This window comes from Stegostoma tigrinum, chromosome 9 (assembly GCF_030684315.1).
Source record: "Stegostoma tigrinum isolate sSteTig4 chromosome 9, sSteTig4.hap1, whole genome shotgun sequence".
Taxonomy (NCBI): domain Eukaryota; kingdom Metazoa; phylum Chordata; class Chondrichthyes; order Orectolobiformes; family Stegostomatidae; genus Stegostoma; species Stegostoma tigrinum.
The window spans coordinates 70,725,471-70,744,063 of record NC_081362.1 but is presented as its reverse complement, the minus strand read 5'-3'; the positions used below and the strand labels follow the sequence as shown (position 1 = coordinate 70,744,063).

Below are 18,593 nucleotides of genomic sequence, written 5' to 3'. Positions count from 1 at the left end.
CAAATCTTCTCAAAACTCGATAGGGCTGAATCTTCTACAGGCAACTGAACCAGATAGGTTTAACTAAGTTCTGAATGCCAAGACAAGATTCCTGATGGGCAGGTGATGACTTGTCTATTAAAGGGAATTATTGTTTGCAAACAGCCTTCTGAACTGCAAATCTCACCTCATTAATGCGTACTTTTCTATCCTACCATCTGCCACAAATAAATTAAACATTGCCGGTTCTTGACATGGATGCCAGGGGTGATGGGCAACTCTAGCCCATCACTTACCCAAAGGGATCTTCATGGTGGACTCCAGGCACCAACAGCTCGGGTTACTGCACGTAACCCTGAATTTTGGCATCTTTATATGTGCCAGTTTCTACGAACTCTCATGGCACATTTCCAATTCACATACTTTAGTGCTACCTATCAGGGTACAATGGCAACCATCATTGCAAAGCTTCATTAAGGACAGTTTGAACTCAGGGCTGTGCCCTACTCATGACCTGGACTAGTCTACATCTCTAAGCTATTTTCCTCTCCTAATGCTCACTCACATCGAGTCTACCTGGATGCACATATCATCTTGGACTTGTCACTCGGCCAGACATACCAGGCTCTCAGTACTGCTCTATTGCTGTGTCATTTAGCACAGATAAAGCCAGGAACCTATTCATGGTAGCCAGTAGAGCCAATGTGGATATCCTTCGGATGGGAGCTCCCAACACAATAAACCAAGGGCAGCTTTCAGTACCAGTTAAGGGGCTCGAATATAGTCAGTCAGCTCCTTGCTGCAGTCAGAATCAGGATCCAGTCCCCAAAAGGGGAGGGATTCTAAATGGCCATAATTCCTCAGAAATAACACCACAGAGGCCAGTATCCTGTCGCCAAGTCACCCGTTATTTACACATGAAAAGTCCTTGACACTGATCCAGCTTCCTTAGAGTGAGCAGAACCTCTAACACTCCTGTTTATATCTGTCAGCCAGGGCTTCCTGATTAGACCAGGCTAACAACCCGAATCAGGGAACTATGAGGTTCACCTGGCTGACCTTGTTCCCGTCACTACACCCTCTTGGCAATTTCTGCCCCGTCATGAGTTATTTTCCTCCTGGAATGAGAGACAGATATTTAGGGAGATGAAAGTAGTATGTGCAGCCATTAGTTTTATACAGATGGGGAGGTGAATGAATAGAAAACACAGGACATGCAGGGTTAGTGGTGTTGAGGTTGTGGGCATGTGACAATGATTGACAGAATATGTTGTCAACAATAATAAGAATGGTGGAACCTGAACTTTGGTGAGAGTTGGGTACTATGGTGGTTCTTACACAGGCAGAGTGGAGAAGGTCTTTGACTTACTTTTAACATTGTTGTGCATTCCTCCAGGCAGTACTGACACAGATGGCAACCTCGGACCAGGTTGCGGTGTCTGGAGTCATGGCCTCATCGGCTGGCTCTTGGGGAAGAGGATGTCCCACCTCTGCATGACACTCTCCACCAGGATCTTCAGGTCATTCCCTCAAAGTGGGGCACCAATTTCCCTTGATCTGTTAGCTTTCGGGCAAATGTTGGGAATCGTGTTGGGAGCTCCAGACTAGCCATGCTTGACTAGGTGCACAAAGATATTGCCAGCAGCAAAGATACTAGTCCATTCTTTGATATTCTAGCAGTGGAAAATTGTTCTGGGTTACAGTGAGTGATAGAATGGGGTTAGAATTGGATGAAAGGGGTTCTACAGGTAGTTGATGGGTTACATTTGGGATAATATAGTGAGAACACTCACTAGGTCTCGTGTGGAGAAATCCTTCATGAAACTCAACAAAACTGACACTTAGCTCAAAAAGGGAAAGATTCAGCCCTTAATGACTTGCAGCAAAGTTTTGCTTTGCTAAGATTTAAAGACTGTTTGAGAGGGATGCATCTTCTTTGGCTAAATAAAGGACACAAGGATCATATCAAATTCAAAGAAACACTGTGCAGATCTGCAAAGAATGATGAAAAGAGAATAAAGATGGAGAAAGAAGAGTATGAGAGAAAGCTAGCTAATAATATAAAAGATTTAAGATAAGTTTAGATTAGATTAGATTCCCCACAGTGTGGAAACAGGCCCTTCGGCCCAAAAAGTCCACACTGCCCCTTGAAGCATCCCACCCAGACCCGTCCCCCTATAACCCACACACCCTGAACACTACGGGCAATTTAGCATGGCCAATCCACCTAACCTGCACATCTTTGGACTGAGGGAGGAAAGCGGAGCACCCGGAGGAAACCCACGCAGACACAGGGAGAATGTTCAAACTCCACACAGACAGTCGCCCGAGGCTGGAATCGAACCTGGGTCCCTGGCGCTGTGAGGCAGCAGTGCTAACCACTGAGCCACCGTGCCGCCCCTTCCATGAATATTTTTACAGGGAAAAAGTAACAAAAGCCAATATTGATGAAGTGTCAGTAGACTAGGAATGTTAACTTTGTTTTTCTCTCCACAGATGCTGTCAGTCCTGCTGAGTTTTTCCTGTACTTTTTTTTATTCTATAGCCTTTTAATTTAGCACCTGAAATAAGGAAATTTCTAGAATCCATTATTTTGGAACAAGTAGCAGGACACTTAGAAAATCATAATGTGATCAGGCAGATTCAACATGGTTTTTTTTCAAAAGGGCATCATGTTTATCTAATTTGTTAGCATTTTTGAGCAAGTGACAAGCAGCTGGACAAGGGAGAACCTGTAGATATGGTGAACTCGGATTTCCAAAAAACATTTGATAGAATGTTGTATCAGAGGTTACTACTTAACAAGATCTCATACAATGTGGGGTAATATATCAACATGGATAGAGGATTCAATTGCTGACAGGAAGCAGAAAGTAGAAATTAATGCATCTTTTTTTGAGTTGGCATGCTGTAACTAGTGGAGGGTTCCAGTCATCAGTGTTAATGCTCAATTATTTACAATGATGTGGATGAAGGGATCAGATTTTTGTAGCTGAACTGCAAAAGTCAATGGTACAAAGGGATCTGGGCATTCTCATACATGAATCACAGAAAGTTAGTGTGCAGATACAGCAAGTAATTAAGAAGGCACATAGAATGTTGGTGTATTTTGCAAGGGAAATTGAATATCAACGTAAGGATGTTTTGCTGCAGCTGTGCAGGGCTTTGGTGAGATTACCTGTGGAATACTTTATACAGTTTTGGTGGTCTTATTTGTAAATGATATTGGGAAGAATTTTTGTTTAATGTAAAGGCAAATCAATTTCCAGGAGGTAAGAAAACCCTCAACTGACTAAGGTTAGAAACTCTGCTGAATATTCTGGCAATCAGGCAATGGGTTAGCCTGCCTTGAAATGCTGGACAATCAGATACAGGCAGTTCCAGAACCCAGTAGAGCCATGGTGGCTGCTGCTGGGAAAATACACTTCAAGCTCTGGAGAATTGCCAACAGAAAAAGAGTGGTCTGCTTTAGGGAAGGAGTCTTCATTGTCCCGATGGAGTTGAAGTCATTGCAGCCTCAGCAGTGGTCATTAATTGACCAATTCAGGGCCTCAATTTAGGGTGTGGCTGTAAGGTTGAACAAGACCTTTCCGCCTAGTTCTTAATTTGGACGAGAGGGTGAGTAGATGGCAGATTCTGGTACACCACCATCCCCTAATGAAATTTAGTTCCCAACTTCCAACCTGTTGCCTCTGGACTCAGAAATTGTATTTGAAGGAGTTCAGAGATGGTTCACTTGACTTATTCCTGGGGTGAATGGTGTATCTTGAAACGAAAAGTTGGAACAGGTTGGGCCTATATTCAGTGGAATTTAGAAAACTAAAAAGGTGATCAAATTGAAACGTAAGCTCTGAGGACACCTGATAGGTGGATCCAGTGAGGATGTTTTCTCTTGTATTGGAAACTGGAATCAGAGGAAACAATTTAAGAATAAGATGTTTTCCTTTTGAAATGGATGAGCAGTATTTTTACTGAAGTTTGTTGGTATGGGGAATTGTCTACTCCAGGGAGCAGTGGAGGCTGGCTCACTGAAAGTATTCAGTGCTGGGTTAGGTAGACTGAGTCAAGGGCTGTGAGAGCAGACCGAAATGTGGAGGTGAGGCCTTATTGGCCTTATTGATATTCAGGGACTGTAGTCTTGCGGGTAGCATTACAGCCAGGGACTGGTGCTATTCTCACCCAACATCAATTACTCAGTTGTTCCAGTAGGGTCACTAACCAGTGATCAGACACAGAAGCCAACATGGCAAAGGGCAGACATGGAAACTGCAACTTTGAATCCAAATGCCAATCTTTTTACCCACTTGCCATTATCGTTTGTCATTTTGGAAGAAGGAAAGATTGAAAAACTAAATTATTATAATTAATTATAGATAATAACTGTTCTAGTTTTTTTCTATTTAGCTTGTATAAAATTATTGTTGATCCCTGGCCCATTGATTTTATATCCTAACCAGTTCAATGCTAAAAAGCCGGAGGGGACTCTTCCTTAAAAAAAGAAAAATCTTGGCTGCTGCTGCAGAATCTCTGTCTGTTATAATTTCCTCAGCTTTTTCCACCTTGTTAATGCACTGTAGGCCTAATCGTTACTCATTTTGTCAGTTTAAGCAATGAGACGGATTAAATATGTAGTGTACGAGTGGTAAAAATAAAAAATAAATGCACTGTTTAGAAGAAGCCTCTTTTTACATGCGCTTAAATTACACGATACATATGCACTTCAACTCTATAAATGTGAAGAGAGATTTGGCTGTATAAAGTCTAATTCATTTTATTAGTTGATTAAAACATCTCCTCCATAGACACGCCTGTTTGTTAATAAGGTCACTTCACACCTTCTCAATGTAAAGCACTGCTTGATCCTTTGTAACACCTCTGAGGAAATACTGGCAAGTGTCCAAGAGCATTTATAAGGAAATAATAAGATATTTTTGAACAGCCTTCTGTGGAAATACACTTGGGTTTACAGCTCTATCTGCTAGTACTAAAGAGATGATTTATGGACTCAGAAGGTGATATTTGGTTTCAAATCTGATAACAAGCTTCTAACGTTTTTGCTACAAGTCAGGCTTTCCCAGTTTGTGCAAGTTTAGTTAATCTCACTCTGGGTGATAGTAGGAATACTGTAATTGGTCTGCGAAAAATGGGGATAAAAATTGCCAGAGAAGGTGTATGAATGGGAAAGATTGATCTTTGCAGTGATACACCTTCTCTTCCCAACAGCATTAACGTTTTGATAACGAATGGTCTAGCCTTACACGTGGAAAACAACCCTTTAGTCAAAGCATATGAAGACGGCAGCTATCCATGGAACTATAACCCAACAGAAATGAATGCCATCCAGAGAAGAGGGAAGAAAATTGACTGTTTCCTCCTTGTTAAACAAAAATGCATCCATTCCATCTCTTTTCCTAACCAAACTAAAATCTGTTTCCACTGAAGAGGTTATCTGGCACTAACAGTGAAATGAATTGAAATTTCATTAAGCCAAATGTTAGCAAAATTGAAGTCATTCAATGCTACACTTCAATTCACTTTTCTCTGTTCAATAAACTTCCAAGACTTCCACCTCAAGCTAGACACATAGGTACAGAGCTTGAGTTGAGTTGACCCTTTATGATTTCTGTTGAATCCTCCTGTCAAACTTTACCCTGTGACAAGAAGAATACTCCAGCTATGACATTCTATCCAAATAATTAAACTCCTTGACTGCTAAGCTGTATCCTAAATCCTTTCTGCCTAAGGCCATCACATTCTTCTTAAGTGTTCGGTGGGCGCACATATAACTTCAGTGCTTTTGATTTCTATGCCTCTGTTCATAAAGTGCAGAATCCCCATTCCACAAGTCTACATATGTCCTCTTGAAGTTCATTGTCATTTTCACTTTAGGTGACAACACTTACAAGTATTGTGTCTTTTGCAAATTCTGTTATTCTGCCCTATACAAACAATTCCAAGTTACTCATATATCATGGCAAACCATGGCTATAATTCTAACCTACGACGAGTATTAGTCTAAATTTTCCTCCAAGGTGAAAAATGTCTGTTCACAACCAATATCTGATTCCCATCATTTGGCCAAGTTTGTATCTGCCAGCACTGTCCCTTTCATTCCATGGCTTTCAACTTTGTTAGCAGTCTATAATGTATATCTCTAAAGCAATTTCTTCCTTTCTTCCTACTTTTCTTCCTACATCACTTCTACTGTCACTAGAAACATTAGCTAAGCCTTTATTACTTTGATGTTTAATTTCATTTAATTCTCTCCTTCTGACATTATAAGTCTCCACCATCCAGAAACTAGCACAAATGCAGATTTTTTAACACTTATTTTCAAGATCAAAAACCCATCATGCGAATGATAGGTAGATTGATTTATTGTCATGTGTACTGAAGTACAGTGAATAGCTTTGTTTACAAGCAGTAGAGGGAGGTCATTACTAAGCAAGGATGTATATATGAAAGACTTAGAGGCATACAGGTTACACTGCACAGGGCGTGCGCTAGATGAGATCAACATTAACAAGATCAGCATTATTTCAGGCTAGGGAGCCCATTCATCAGTTTAATAGTGGCTGGTAAGAAGCTGTTCCTGAACCTGCTGATGCGTGTGTTCAAGCTTCTGTATCTTCTGCCTGATGGAAGAGATTGTAGGAGATCATTACCAGGGTGTAATTAGTCTTTGATGAGTCCGTGGATGGAAGGTTGGCTTCCAAGATGGTTTGGGCTGTCCACACCATCTTCTATAGTTTCTCATGTTCTGAGCAGAGCAGTTGCCATTCCAGGTTGTTATGCACCCAGACAGGATGCTTTCAGTTGTGCATCTGTAAAAGTTGGTGAGATTCTTTATGGACATGCCAAATTTCTTGAGCTGCGTGAGGATGGAAAGGCGTTGTGCCGTCTTGACCATTGCATCTATGTGGGAAGTCCATATAGATGGGTTGTCAGTTTTCATCACCAGGAAGACCTTGACTTTCTCCATCCTCTCAACCTCAGTTCCATTGATATAGTTGGGGGCGTGTTCCCCTCCTTTCTTCCTGAAGTCAATGATCAGTTCTTTACTTTTGCTGACTTTGAGAGTGAGGTCATTCTCATTGCACCACGCCACCGAGCTCACTATCTCCCTTCTGCATTTTGACTCGTCTTTGTTAGGTGTCCATTCTCCTACGGTGGTTTCATCAGTGAAGGTAGTAGATGACGTTCATTTGGAATTTGGCAACACAGCCATCGTACCAGTCCTTAACTAATCCCATAGTGAAATGACTTCGAAGATCCTTTTGCATTTCTCCCGCCTTGCCCTTGCCGCATCCTATCTGTGCAATCTTACTCTAATACTCCACTTAAGCTTTCACTCACTGACACTGGACTAATTTTTGTTCTTCACCTCATCATCAGTAGCCAATCTTTCAGTCATGGCTAATTATCAGATGCAACCTTTCCTTATATTTCTGCTTTGCATCACTTGACAAATCATCCTTAATATTCTTTGTTATCTGCCCCTCATTCTTTCTTTCTATAATTCCTTTGTTTAATATCCAGTGCTTGCTCTGCACTGTGTGGCATTACTGAATGAAGTATGTTAAGAAACTTGTCACATGTTTTTAATTGTGCTTCACTTCTAACATTTAAAAATGTGAAAAATGCTTTCGAGACAATGAGGCTTTCAGAAAAATGTCTGAAGAATGATACAAGGAGAGACACTGAAAAAAAAATGACCAGAACACTAATGGGGCGATACCAATGTATGATCTGGCCAAACAGTAGTTTAAGTGGGACGGTGTTCCGAAGTATAACAGCAGGCAGAGAGACTTCAGTAAGGGACCAAACGCAATTGATGATAAACTCTACAAATTTTCTGAAGAAGTCACATCTTAGGGAAAACATTGACTCTGTTTTTCTCTCCACAGTTGCTGCCAGACAGGCTGAGTTTCTCCAGCATTTGTATTTTTTTTATTTACCGTTGACATTCACAGTATTTTTCCTTTATCCAAAAGTTTTCTACTATAGAAATATTTATGCATTTGATACTATAATTTTGTTTTGAACCTTGATTAAATAAACTTTTACAGATGTTAGTGACATTATTGAAAGAAACAAAAAGCATGGACTATTCACGTCTTCTTCTGTTTCAAGCCGGTAAGAAGTTCCTTATTTTGATCCTTTATTGGAAACAGTTTGATAGTAATTTTAATATATTTTTAAATCTGTAAATGCCGTAAAAATGAGCTCATCCTTCTACTGATAGACTACTTGATATTAACGCAGTAAGTTTTAGAACGTTTTTAAAACTATAATAATATTGAAATTGGAATTGCATAAATGTATGTAAACAAAAGCAGGAAAACTCACTGAAGAAAATAGGGATTTTCCATGAAGATAGGGTTAAGAGGTGGCAAAATAATGGTGAAAAGAAAATGAGGTCAACTGAAATGGAATAATTTGGAAATAAATGTACTTTGTGTTTATGTACATGGAATTTTTGTAATTATAAAGGCAAAAGTAATGAGAATACAGTGATTTTGCAACTTATTTAATTTCTTTAGGAAAATAGTTCTGCTTGTTTTGTCCAAGTCTAAATTATTTTGTTTGAAAAGGGCATATTCTTAAACTTTTCTTTTTAATTCCTCTTTGTCATTGGTTGCCAATACTCATTTCACCTTGAGTTTTAATGGCAGGTAAACAATGTCTGAAAAACATTTGCAATCTCAGTTCTGTTCCACAACATAATTTATAAGTGATTCATTTGCATTTAAGTAAATTGAATATAAACAGCGAGGGTTGAAATACAGAATTTTGACCATATTGAGTGGTGGACAGGAGCTTTCTACAGAGCTAAGCAGAAAGCTCAATGTGGAAGTGTTCCTGGGTTCATTAGTTGATAAATTCATCTAGACCTGTAACACCCCAGTCTTGACCCATGCTTTGTACAGAATTAGCTAATCTCTGGCAACCCCTCAGCGGGGTTGTAGCAATGGAGACAAGACAGGGGACAGGAATTAGGCAATTTCTGTTGTAGCACCTGTTGGAAAGTGCCAATGGTGTTGGTTAAAAGTAGGATCTGGCTCAGTTGCAATACTGCCATTAGTGATTAGCTTGCTGACAATCACTGATTAAGAAACACAATGCAAGAATAACTAATTGGAAACAGCGCAGGACTACATTCTACAACAGTCAAAAGAAGACTGAAGAAATTGGAGAGGATAAAAGCAGAATGTGCTCCCATGAAATGGAACAATAACTGCTGTAAAAGAGTGATTCTAATCCTAGGTAACCTAATGCCATTGGTAAAGGAGCATTACTTTGATGCATTTCCTGTACCAATGATTAAACATTTTGTTTTGTGTATACACAAGGAAAAAATAGCTGATTACAATGTTTTAATCAGTTAAACAGGTTTTAATATCTGTGATAGCTTTAAGACACTGGAGTTAGTAATCGGGGAGATAAATGCTTGGCAGAGATAAAGAGTAATATCTTTAATCTCTTTTTACAGGCTTTGTGCCTATAACATAAAGGATTTAATATTCAAGTTTAATTTTATTTTAAAACTTTTATTCGGTTTTTTAAAACTAGTGAAAATTAAACAGTGGGAATATAATTTTCAGAAATTATATTGCCTCATGAATTTAAGCAGAAATTCTTTTTCAAAAAACAAGCCAGTCTTGTCGTATTCCTTGATGAAATGATCTGTCTAGGCTAGTCTACTATCAGTCAGATTAGTATCACTTAAAGCTGTGACGATTAAAATAGATAGAGTGCAGGTTTTCTAGATGATCTACTGTGGATTATTCCTCAATAGACCTGCAACAACAGCATCACAATCATCGATCTGTTTGCGTGAATGGTAAAGAGAATAACAATGTATTAAGTATTGATGTCTGTATCAAATATTGCTGGCTCAAAAAAATGAACCAATAATGGAATAAAGCTCCATGCCGTATAACAATCTTTAAATAAATTGAAAATAGAAAGTGATTTCAAGGCCACTATCTCAATGCAGTGAATATACCAACCCCATGTGGACTTGTGCAGTTCAAGAAGGCAGCACCATGTCAAGGGAAATTAAGGACTGGTGATCAATGTTGACCAAGGCAGTGAAGTCCTCATCCCATGAAAGATTTTTTGAAACGTCTCAATTTTGGAGCATGATTGTTAGCTGCAAACTGCAATGGAGTGTAGGTGGTGAATTTTATGGAGTCCACAAGAGCAAGAAATGTAGCATGCAGGGTGACTAGGTGTGAAACAGCATTCCAATTTTGCTATAGCAGGTTGAGATTCAATTTGCAGTATATCAGCCTTCATTTCATCCAGTCACGTGTTCACGTGTAATAAATTTGCATGTCATGAAAAACTATGAGCATAAAATGTCTTACTTTTAAGTTAAAGTCAGCGTCCAACAAGAATCTCATGGCACACGGTTTACATTTCTTTAATAGTTGCACGCAGCAGTCAGCTTTGTGTGGTTAAGTCTGAGGTGAATAGTTTCCTTGTTGAATGCTATGGCATAAGGGAGGCGAGCTGGTCAGTGTGCCTCAGCAACAAGATCATCAGCTGATTTGCATGAGTGGCCAACACGTTTAACCATTGACTAACTACTCCAGAATTGTGACAGATCCCTGGTCTCTGGTCAAATGGTAATTAGCAAAAGCAGCAGTATGCTGAATTTTGGTGTCCACAGCCATATGGTTTGAAGGAGAATGTATCTTAAATCTTGTGTTGTCCAGGTTATGTATGTTGGCATTGATAAGGCCAAGACAGGACTTGACTGGGTTGTGGGCATACTAATTATTATGTACTTAAACAGCCAATTCAGAATGTAACCAATTAAAAATATCAAGTTAAATATTTCATGGAGGCTTGGGATCAGAGAAAAGTAAGTCAGGGTGAGGAGTGGTGGATGTGTGAATTGAATGGTTGGAGTTCAGGTACATTGAAGAGTTGGAAGAGGTGGAAATAGGATGATGGTGTCTTGAAGGAATGACATGTAAGGACTTGGAATATTGTTGGAAATGGTGGGAACAGGCAGTCAAAGTAAGAAACTGAGAGGTCTAAAATGTGTAGTCATTTGCATAGTGTCTCAATGTCCATCCTAGGGTGTTCTTACAGGGTTTTGATTTCACCTGTAACATTTCAATTATCCTTACATTGTATAGTCTCTTTTACAACACACAAAAGGGAGGGCCAACTGAGTTTGTAAATTCAGCCATGTCCTGCATAATGATAAGGGCATCATTGTACATTCAGTAAAGAGTAAACAGGAAATACAAACTGTTTCTCCACAAAAAAGTGAAACGTCCTTAACACCCATTTGACCATCAGTGGATGCCAACCACAAGGCCAACTAGTACCTCAAGATCTCTGATTCAGCAAGTCGCACAATTACTAATGATACACACATGAATAAAGCAAAACCAATGTAATGTAACATAATTACAAGTAAAATTTAACTTTTAAAGAGCAAACCTTTCTGCTGTCAAGAAGACTTATTTTAATGGAAAGTGTGATGTGCAGAAAAGCTCTGGCCGTGCAACATAGCCACCGCGTCTCTTCAGGAGGCTCTTTCATAAACCACCTGTAACTGTATTGTCAGTCATTCCTAGCAGTTGTTGAGCTTCCCCAACACAGAATCAGGTGTTCTCCCATGCACCTTTCTGGCACTTCAAATTTTAATTATAACCTTGTGGAAAATTGAGAAAAAAGCAAGAGTGAAAGTGGTGCTCACTTCTGTTTCAGCAGTCAGGAATGGCATGCCACCAAAAAAATTCCATCCTTTATTTTTCATTTTCAGTTTGCTTGACGTTCTGCTTCCATCTGTATGTTCTGTAGAATTGATTTATTAATTTAATAATTTGTTTTGATTTTGATATTTAAATCAATCTATAATCGGATTTTAAGGGCTCTTCTGGTACAGTGGAAGTATGTTTATCTTTGAATGAGATGGTTAGGGTTGAAGTCCCATCTGCTCCAGAAATGTGTAATAATATCTCTGAACAGATTGTTTAGAAAATATATGACCAGATCATAAGGGCTTGTATGGTGCAGTGGCCATGTCCCTATCTTTGTGTAAGGAGGCCCAGCTTCAGGTCCCACCTGCTATAAAGATGAGTTACAACATGTTTGAACAGGTTGATTGGAAAATATCTAGAGCCAAATCGCTATTAAGGTACTAAAGTATAGTTACAATATTGTTCTACATGCGACATTAGCCTTCTAAATCCATTATAGACATTATCAAAATTGAACACTGAAAATAATTAGTTAGCTACATTTCATTGTATCAACAAGAGCCTTTTTTAATGTTGGAATAATTTATGAGACTAGATGTGTGAGGCATTCTTTCTTGCAAAGTAGTGAACCCCCTCCCCCCCCAAAATTGTAGTTATGATGATCGACTTCTTTATAAGTAGCTGGGTGAATATTTTGCTGAGAATGGAAGTTAAGAGTTATAAGCAGAAGTGATGAATAAAATACTTCTGACACATTGATTCTCTACCACCATGAGAGGTTGTGAGGTATGTTTTCCATTCAAGACAGAATGCTAGGGTTGAATGGTGAAACCTGGAGGATGGTTCAGTATTCCGGACAAAACACGTAGAATATAGGAGCAGAAGTTGGCCATTCAATCCTTTGACTTTGCTGTGCCAGTCAAAATGATCATGGTTGTTATCCAACTCCGTATCCTTTTTCCACTTTCTCCCCATATCCTTTGATGCTTTTCATCGTAACAACTCTATCTTCATGTTTATTGAAGGCCGTCAATGTTTTGGCCTGAATGGCTTCCTGTGGAAGAGAATTCCACAGGCTCACCGCTCTCTGCATGAAGAAGTTACTCCTCATCTCTGGGATAAAAGGCCCTCATCCTTAGACTGTGATCCCTGGTTCTGGACTTCGTGATCACTGAGAACATCTACCTTATCTAAGTTTCTGGTGATTGCCGCCTCATTCTTCTAAACCGTAGTGAAAATAATCCCAAATGAACCGGTCCTTCTTTCTGTACTTCAGTGCTACCATCCCAAGAATCAGTCTATTAAATCTTCTTTGTCGACCCTTAATAGGCAAAGCGTCCTTCCTCAAATAAGGAGATAAAAACTGCACACAGTACTCCAGGTGTAGTCTTACTAATGTACTGTGCAGTTGCAGAAAGACCGCCTGGTCCTGTACCCGAATACTTATGCTATGAAAGCCAACGTACCGTTTGCCGCCTTTGCCATCTGCTGCACCTGCATGCTCACTTTCAGTGACTGGTGCATGAGGACACCCAGGTCTTGTTGCACGGCCTCTTTTCCCAATTTATTGCCATTCATTTAATAATCTTCCTGTCTTTTTGTAGTGCCAGAGTGAATAACCTTATCCGCATTGTCTCCTCTCAGCATACTCTTTCACAACTGTGTCATCTGTAAACTTAAATGTCTGACATATAGTTTCCTCTTCTTCTAAATGTTGTGAATAGCTGGGGTCCAAATACTGATTCCTGCCACACCTCCCTAATCACCCCCCTCATTAAAAAGGATCCATTTACTCCTACTGTTTGTTATCTGTTTGCCAACCAATTCTCAATCCGTTTCAGCATATGAGCTCCAATCCTGTGTGCTTTAATTTTGCATAGTAATCTCTTATTTGGGACTTTATCAAAAGCCTTCTGAAATTCCAAGCGAACTACATCCACTAGCTCCCATTGATCCACTGTACTAGCTGCATCCTCAAAAACCTCCAGCACATTTGTCAAACACAACTTCCCCTTCATAAATCCATGCTGACTGATTTTGTCGCTGTCTTCCAAGTACTCTGTTATTACATCTTCGATAACAGAATCTAACGTTTTTCCCATAATCGATATCAAGTTAATCGAACTGTAAATAGTGGGGTTACAGTAGCAACCTCCTATCCATAGGAGCTGTCCCAGAGTCTAAAAGTTTAAAAGCTGACCAATAGCACATCTGCCTCTAGGGCTACTTCCGTAAATATTGTGAACTGAAGTTTATCAGGTCTTGGGGATTTATCTGCCTTTAATCTCGATAGTTTCCCCACATCATTTCCTTAAAAATATTAACTTCTTTCAATTCCCATTGGGCCCTATATTTCCCCATATTTTTGAGGTTATTTGAGTCTTCCTTTGTGAAGGCAGAACTAAAGTATGTATTTGATTGGTCATGCATCTCCCTGTTCCCCTTTATAAATTCCTCTATTCCTGACTGTAGGGGCCCTATATTTATTATATTTACTATTCTTTCTGTACATGTTATTTGCTATTTTCAGAGAATTAAAATTGTAATTTAAAGTTATTTTTCGGAGATTGAACCGTTGGATTAGTGACCTAACACAGTCATTTAGATGCGGTATGTGTAACAAGTGGGCATGTTGGCTGATTCACAATTTTTGTTTAAGATTGATGCGTTTTTCTTTGCAAAACACTGAATGTGTTTTAAGTAAGAATGATACCATTTTAATAGTTTAATGCATTTGAGTAAGCTATTTAGTCACCTGCATCATTAAAATGATTCTGTTTTTCTACCCCTATCGGCAAAAGGAACATGTAGCCTCATTATGTTTCAATGACATGAAAATGTTCATTAATTTAATCTTAGACTGTTTATGACTGGAAATGGTGTGAATTGTTTTTACTTCACACATAACTCTAGGAAGCTTTTGTGCTAATCTAGAGTGTGATCCCTACTTGAAAAACTGAACAAGGTGAAATTTCCTCATTTAAGATGCTTTGCTCCTTCTAGATTCTGATCTAATGCTGACACTGGATTCATACAGTAACTTTCTACTTTACTACAAAGTGATGTTTTTTTACACCAGTACTACATTTCTAATCCAAAGGATGTCTTACTGGCCCAAATGTTAGACATGTTTCTAAGAGCTCTGCTGGCCACAAAGATGCACCATTTTGCAGATGAATGAGGTTAGCGATAAATAACCACTGATTATTAACACCCACTACACAGAATTATGTCTTGTGGAAGCACTATTTCTCAACAATTTTCTTTTCTCGGTGTGAGGTTGAAATGTATTATTCACAGTGCAAAATATTTAAATATTCTAACATGCTCATGCAACCTTAAACATCAGAAATCAATGTCAGGGAAAAAGCTGTTTAAAAAATAAAAGAACGAATCAGCATGTTGCAGACTAATTATATGTTTACTTTTCCAAGTTATCCAAATGCACGTAATCAACAATTTCATTTTAGATCATTTCACTCCAAAATCATTTATGAGATTTTTTTTTTCCTTATTTTTGCTTCGCTCTAATTTGTGCAGCCTACTTCAATATTGCTGTTTAACAAACAGAACTTGTGACAATGAGACAAACATCATTTAAGAAAAATATTTTTCCTACCTTATTTTTAGGAAATATTAATAATGTAGTGCATGTTATCGAGAATAATAGAAAGTTTCTGTTTTGAGGTGACAGGAAAAATGTTTATCTTAGTGTCTGAATTATGGAACTCACACACAGTTATTTTGCACTACCACAGCTGTAGTGATGTAACTTTACATTGTGAAGGGTTAAAACTGCTATATGGATAAGTTATAACGTTTGGATGCATGGCTTTGAGTGGTTTTATGTTACTATTTCAATTGCAGCAAAATATGAACAATATTATCTAACAATCAGTCCATTAGGGATAGCTTTCAACTTGAATAGTTTCACGTTGTTCAGCTCACTTCTCCCAATTTGGGTGGCACAGTGGTTCGGTGGTTAGCACTGCAACCTCACAGTGCCAGGGACCCGGGTTCGATTCCCACCTTGGGTGGCTGTCTGTGTGGAGTTTGCACATTCTCCCAGTGTCTGCGTGGATTTCCTCTGGGTGCTCTGGTTTCCTCCCACAGTCCAAAGATGTGCAGGTTAGGTGGATTGGCCATGCTAAATTGCCCGTAGTGTTCAGGGGTGTGTGGGTTATGGGAGGATGGGTCTGGGTGGGATGCTTCAAGGGGCGGTGTGGACTTGTTGGGCCGAAGGGCCTGTTTCCACTCTGTGGGGAATCTATTCATAACAACATTGGCCAGTCCAGTATTGAGAATTCAGACTCGGAGAATCCTATGTCTGTGCTGTACTGGCTTGTCTTGACAGATTCTGTATTACTGAATGAAGCTATTTTTAAAATAATTTACTGAAATAGTCATCCCTTTACATGAGCCGAAATTAACTACTTAATTATGGGATCACAACTAACTCCTGTTTTCTCCTAGTGTTGTGAAGATAACCCGTTCTCATAAAGTAGTGGTGAAGGGCAGAACCTTTACAAAATAAAACCGGAAGGAACTGTGGATGCTGTAAATCAGGAACAAAAACAAAGTTGCTGGGAAAACTCAGCAGGTCTGGCAGCATCTGTGAAGAAAAAAACAGTTAATCTTCTGAGGAAGGGCCACTGGGCGTGAAATGTTAACTCTGTTTGTTCCTTCACAGATGCTGCCAGACCTGCTGAGCTTTTCCAGCAACTTTGTTTTTGTTCTAAAATCTTTGAAAGGTTATTTTCTTCCTAGCTTATAGGTATACAGCAGTATGGACCACAAAACTGAGACCATCTTGGTTTGTATATCTAAGTTGCACACTGAATAGTGCACCAACCAACATATATATCCGCTAAAGCAACTCAGTAATCTCAGAATTACTTCCAGTGCTATGTGTTAGAAAGAATGGAAATAGAAGATAAGGCGGATCAATGCATTGCTTGAAGCATGATGCAAGAGGGAAGGGATCTTGCACATTGAGGCCATTTCTGAGCAGATGCTAATAGTTGAAAAGGAACGGTATATACCTCAAGTAAATCTCCCTATGAGGCCCTTAGTCCTAGTTCACTAGTGTCATTGAGGAGGGTCTAAAAATTGATAAAAGGGTGGGGATGGATACTGGTATATAATAACGAAAAAGTATAGTAAAATACACCAATTGAGTTGGATAGTTCTTGAAAAGGAAGTAACACAATATTAGATATGAGTAGATTAAGACTAAAGAAATACAAGGACGGATTTAGAATGCATGTGTGTAAATGCACAAAATGTGGTAAATAAGATTGTTTAGCTACAAGCACAAATAGCCTCGTGGAATATGACATATGCCAATCCTGGAAACATGGTTTAAAAGTGACAAAAACTGGATGCTTGATTTTTGGGGGAATAATGTGTTCGGAAAAGGTAAAGGGGAAAAAAAGGAAGTGAACTGACAATACTTGTTAGGAGAAGTACTAAGGGAAAAGCCTTAGAGGGCCTGAACAACATGGTCAACAGCAAGAAATCTGAAAGAATGGCAAAGAAGTTCAGCAAGGCATATCTCAACATTGTGAATAACTTGCAGTATCGTTTTGAGTTCTCAGCATCGAAGCGAGATTCTCACCTGGCAACAGTGAGTTGCCTATAAAGGAGTATAACGCTTGTTAGTAATCTCATGAACTGCAAGTATCACCTCATTAATACGTAGCTTTCTGTTGTGCAATCTGCTGGAAGCAAATTAGATATCAAGAATTCTTGACATGACAGAGTGGGTACCTGGTGACTATAGCTTCCCCTTGGCTGTAAAGTGTCTCCTCCTTGGTCACCAGACAATGGCAACTCAGGGTGTCCATGGATACTGACAACATGCAACACTCGTCAGCAGACACTGACGCCCAATAATTGCCAACTCTTTAGTATCCTCTTGACGCATCTCTGATCCACTTGCAGAACTTCTAAGGAAGTTGAGACTTGCATTTAAGGGCAAATCAGCAACGAGGACTAAAAGGCAGTTGCGTTATGTGCATGGCTAGGCACCAGGCTCATGGATTGGACCAGGGTACATTCTAGGCCCGAAATGTCAGCTTTTGTGCTCCTGAGGTGCTGCTTGGCCCGTTGTGTTCATCCAGCTTCACACTTTGTTATCTTACATCCCAAGACTGCTGTTTTAGCACTTGTTCGCTTAGCGCCTACCTGCATGCTTGCAGCATCCATGCCCCACCTTGCCTTGCCATGCCAGCCTGTTAGTGTATTGGCACTTCAGTCAGAGCCCAAAGGCTCTCAGCCTGCTGTATTGATGTGGAACAGGTACACAGTGTATCAGTAGAAATCAGTCCAAATGGGGTCATCATGCTCTATGACATAGTGAGCCAGCAGTCCCACAGCTGTGGCATGTGCCAGCCATCTCCACTGCAACCAAACTGCATTTTTATTCATCCAAAAGGTCGTGTCAAAATGTATGCACATAATCCAGGGGTTTGGCCACAGTCAGTGTGTGCTTGAGCCGATAGCAGTTAGGGGATTTTTCCAATTACAGTGGGGAAGTGGGCAATATTCAGTCCTTTAGAGTCTTCTAAAGCAGCCAGGGGAATTGTGTATTGTCCGTCAGGGAGCAGCAAAGACAGCAGTTAGGAATCTGGTCAGTCAGGTTTAGGGACTATCTGTCAATGTCTTGGTAAGAGGTCTGGAGTAACTATGTTGAGCAGTAGGGAGGTGACAAGAAAGACTGTCAGGGCAAAGGGGTTTCATTGCCAAGGGGAGTGGGGACAACCTGCTAGTGCCAAGGAAAAAGTCAAGGTGTGGAGTAGGTATAGAGAAGTGTCGGAAGGCATCGTAAACTCCTGAAAATGTGGATTATTCGCAGCGATCTCCACTGTGGCTTTAACAGTGGGAGCA

At 39.7% G+C, this 18,593-nt stretch overlaps 1 protein-coding gene across 2 annotated transcripts in view; it reads left to right on the top strand.

The window, feature by feature from the left end:
* The window catches only part of camkmt (calmodulin-lysine N-methyltransferase), a 328,636-nt gene that overhangs the window by 249,399 nt on the left and 60,644 nt on the right, over nt 1–18,593 (top strand). For both annotated transcript variants that reach the window (XM_048535462.2, XM_048535461.1), the window contains exon 7: nt 8,049–8,115. In XM_048535462.2, the coding sequence (XP_048391419.1) occupies nt 8,049–8,115 (67 nt within the window). The remainder of the gene's footprint in view (nt 1–8,048; nt 8,116–18,593) is intronic.